The sequence below is a fragment of the Halyomorpha halys genome, unplaced genomic scaffold, assembly GCF_000696795.3.
Source record: "Halyomorpha halys isolate HHAL.00 unplaced genomic scaffold, Hhal_1.1 Scaffold1576.1, whole genome shotgun sequence".
In the NCBI taxonomy this organism is placed as follows: Eukaryota; Metazoa; Arthropoda; class Insecta; order Hemiptera; family Pentatomidae; genus Halyomorpha; species Halyomorpha halys.
Genome location: NW_027112533.1, coordinates 19,781 through 23,227, shown reverse-complemented (window position 1 = coordinate 23,227; position 3,447 = coordinate 19,781). Strand labels below are relative to the sequence as shown.

Sequence of the window (3,447 nt, the reverse complement as noted above, 5' to 3'; positions counted from 1 at the left end):
TGGCTGTTGAAAATTATCTATTACAAACTTTCAACAGTTATCTCAAAAATACTTATATACTTATATACAAAAATATATTTTTCATGTAGCAAAACTTTAACATTTTTAAAGTTGAAATATAAAACAAAACGAAGGAATTGCACAAATAGAAATTTTATAATTTATAAACTAAAGAATTGTTGGGTTTTTTCTTATTGAGTACAGCTTAGTAAAGCCGAGAAAAATTAAAAAAATTCATGACAAAAAAATTTATATTTTAAAGTTTTAAAGTTACAAACATTTCACCTCCACTAGGAAAAAACTGGAAAAATTACAGTTCAACCAATGTAAAGATAGAATATTGTATTATAAAAATAAATAAAATGGCAATTATTGAAATCATTAAAACTAAATTTCAGATGAATTCCATTTTTAAAATATATAAATATTCGATATAATACACGAGTGTAATATCACTTGAGTTTATTGCCTCAAATTTAAGAGTCTCAAAAACCCAATTATTTACTGAAATATTGAATCAATTGAAAAAAAAAAATATTTAGGAGCAATGAAATTATTGGTATAATTAAACTTCATCAATGTAATAAAACCATATCAACTACATTTGAAATCCTATAAAGAATTTTTATTGTTACAGAATTAATCAGAAGTAAAATAAACCGATCTTGTTTTAATCAATCATTATTGCGATAACTAAATATGATATAATAAATAAGAGGTGATTGCTGCTGATTAATTCATCCGCTCTAAAATAAGGCCAATTGAAGTTATGAATGTTAAGAATAAATTTTACTAGAAATCGGATATTTGTGTTTCAGGTATGCCGTGGCGATTTAGCGGCTCAACTTGAAAATGCAGTCGCGAACAACAGTCCCAGAGATATTTTCGAATTGGAGAGCGAAGGAGCAGATGTATGTGGGTCTACTCAGTCCGGGGACAGCCTTCTGCATTTGGCAGCAAGGACCGGCAGCAGTGCCTCCATTGCAGCACTTGCTGTCCTCAACGTAGACCTGGAAGCTGTCAATTCCAGAAATGCCACTCCCCTGGAGGAAGCAGTGAGGTGTAATCGCGCCTCTGCAGTTAAAGCTCTGCTAATGGCTGGTGCTAAATCAGACAAACGTTTGGTTGGAGGAGACACTTACCTCCATATTGCTGCCGCTGGAGGCCACAACGAAGCACTAGGAGCATTGCTGGAAGGAAGAATGGAAGTAAATGTAAAGAACCACTTCGGTGAAACACCATTATTTCAAGCCGTTAGGGCGTCTAACTTCTGGGGGATTCAATGGCTAATGGAGAAAGGAGCGGACTCCAGTTCTCTAATGGACCTCAAACTGGAAGAGGGAGACACCTTAGTCCATCCCGCGACTCCCTCAGGAAATGTGGAAATTCTCAATTTACTAAAGGACAGAAAAGTGCCAGCAAATATAAAACATCAAAACGATCTCACGCCTTTAAATGTCGCTTGTAATTCAATGGTGAAAATGCTTCTCGAGATGGGTGTGAATGTAGACAAAGAGGAAAACACAGACAGCACCCCTTTATTGAACGCTGCGAAAAATACCATGGCGGATGTTGTAAGTTATTTATTGTTAAATGGTACCGATCTAAAGATAAAACACAAAGACCAGAATAGAACAAGTGAAACTCCAGCTTTCGTTGGATCTATAACTGATAAGCCGGCCGTTCTGCGCTTGCTCGTGGAAAGGTCTAACCTGGCCTTGAAGGACGAAGATGAAGACGGTATTTTACATCGTGAGGCCCGGGATGGACGCGTCGAGGTTGTAAAAGCGCTACTCGATGCCGGGGCTGCGGTGGATATGACTGGAAAATACCAGAGGACTGCCTTGCATCTTGCAGCACGAGAAGGACAAACTGAAGTTGTGACAGCGTTACTTCATGCTGGGGCGGCAGTGAATATGAAAAATAAGAATCAAAATACTCCCTTACATCTTGCTGCGTGGAAAGGACACACTGAAGTTGTAACAGCGCTACTCGGTGCAGGAGCGGCGGTGAATATGATAGGCGAAGAAGAATGCACAGCCTTGCATCTTGCAGCACGAGGAGGACAAACTGCAGTGGTGAGAGCATTGCTTCGTGCTGGGGCGGAAGTGGATATGAAAAATAGGAACCATAACACAGCCTTACATCTTGCTGCTTGGAAAGGGCACTCTGGAGTTGTAACAATGCTGCTCGACGCTGGAGCGAAGGTGGATATGATAGGTCAGGAACAATGGACAGCCCTACGTATTGCATCAAGGGAAGGACACGGTGGAGTGGTAGCAGCCATACTTCGTGCCGGAGCAGCCGTTAATAAGGTAGGTCAGGACGAGTGGACAGCTCTACATTGGGCAGCTCGTGAAGGACACTCAGAAGTAGTTACCGCGTTGCTTCATGCTGGAGCAGCGGTGGATTTGAAAGGTCCGGAGCAGTGGACTGCTTTACATTATGCAGCGCATGGGGGACATACTTCGGTTGTGACAGCATTGCTCGATGACGGGGCTGCAGTGGATATGAAAGATGAATACGAGTTCACTGCCTTGCATCGTGGAGCGCAGGGTGGACATGCTGGAGTGATGAATGCGCTGCTTGATGCAGGAGCGGAGGTGGACATGAAAGGTCACAACCAGTGGACAGCTTTACATTGGGCAGCTTGGGGAGGGGACACGGCAGCGGTTTCCTTACTGTTGGACCGTGGAGCAGACTCTGCAGCGATTTCAGATCTTGGCCAAACCCCGCTCATTATAGCGTCCATTGATGGCCACTTGGACGTGGTCCAGCTGCTCGTCGACCGCGGGTCTCCAATCAACGCCAAGGATAATGAAGGATGGACTGCCTTACGCTTTGCTAAATGTAACAAGCCAAGAGCTGTTGCAGACTATCTCAAGTCCAGGGGAGGGTCCAAATGGTGACGTCAGCAGCAGAACGTTAGTGTGGATCGTTGTTGAATTCAATTTGTTTTTTTATGAGCAATAGAATATGTATGTTATGTTAGAATATGTATGTTTTGTTAGAATATGTATGTTATGTTAGAATATGTATGTTATGTTAGAATATGTATGTTTTGATACATGAAAAAATATATCTCAGGAACCATTAAACGTGAGAAAAAATATTAAAAAAAAAATATCTGCAAGCACTCAAATTAAAGTAGTTCATGACATTTATCTTCGTAGGAGTACTAGTTTTCATGGGATTTGCTAAAATAAATTGATTTTTAGTGGTTTCGACAGAATTTCAACTTTAAGAATTCATATTATTTACTAGACAAACGGTCTAAACTTCCTAACCATTACAAAAGACTGATCTAAATGACTAGAAATAAGGCCTATCTGGACATACGGAGTTGAGGTTTGGCGCTCCCCTAAACCATCGAATTCCTCCCGAATCCTATCCTAACAGTCCAAAATCCTTAATGCTCCTTACTTTGTCACAAATCAAATCATCCAT

At 40.6% G+C, this 3,447-nt stretch overlaps 1 protein-coding gene across 1 annotated transcript; it reads left to right on the top strand.

Moving 5' to 3' along the window:
* Positions 1–773: 773 nt before the first annotated feature.
* Positions 774–2,909, top strand: LOC106690097 (ankyrin-3). Its single transcript, XM_024362760.1, has one exon. The coding sequence runs from the start codon at positions 774–776 to the stop codon at positions 2,907–2,909; it is 2,136 nt and encodes a 711-aa protein (XP_024218528.1).
* Positions 2,910–3,447: the final 538 nt, after the last annotated feature.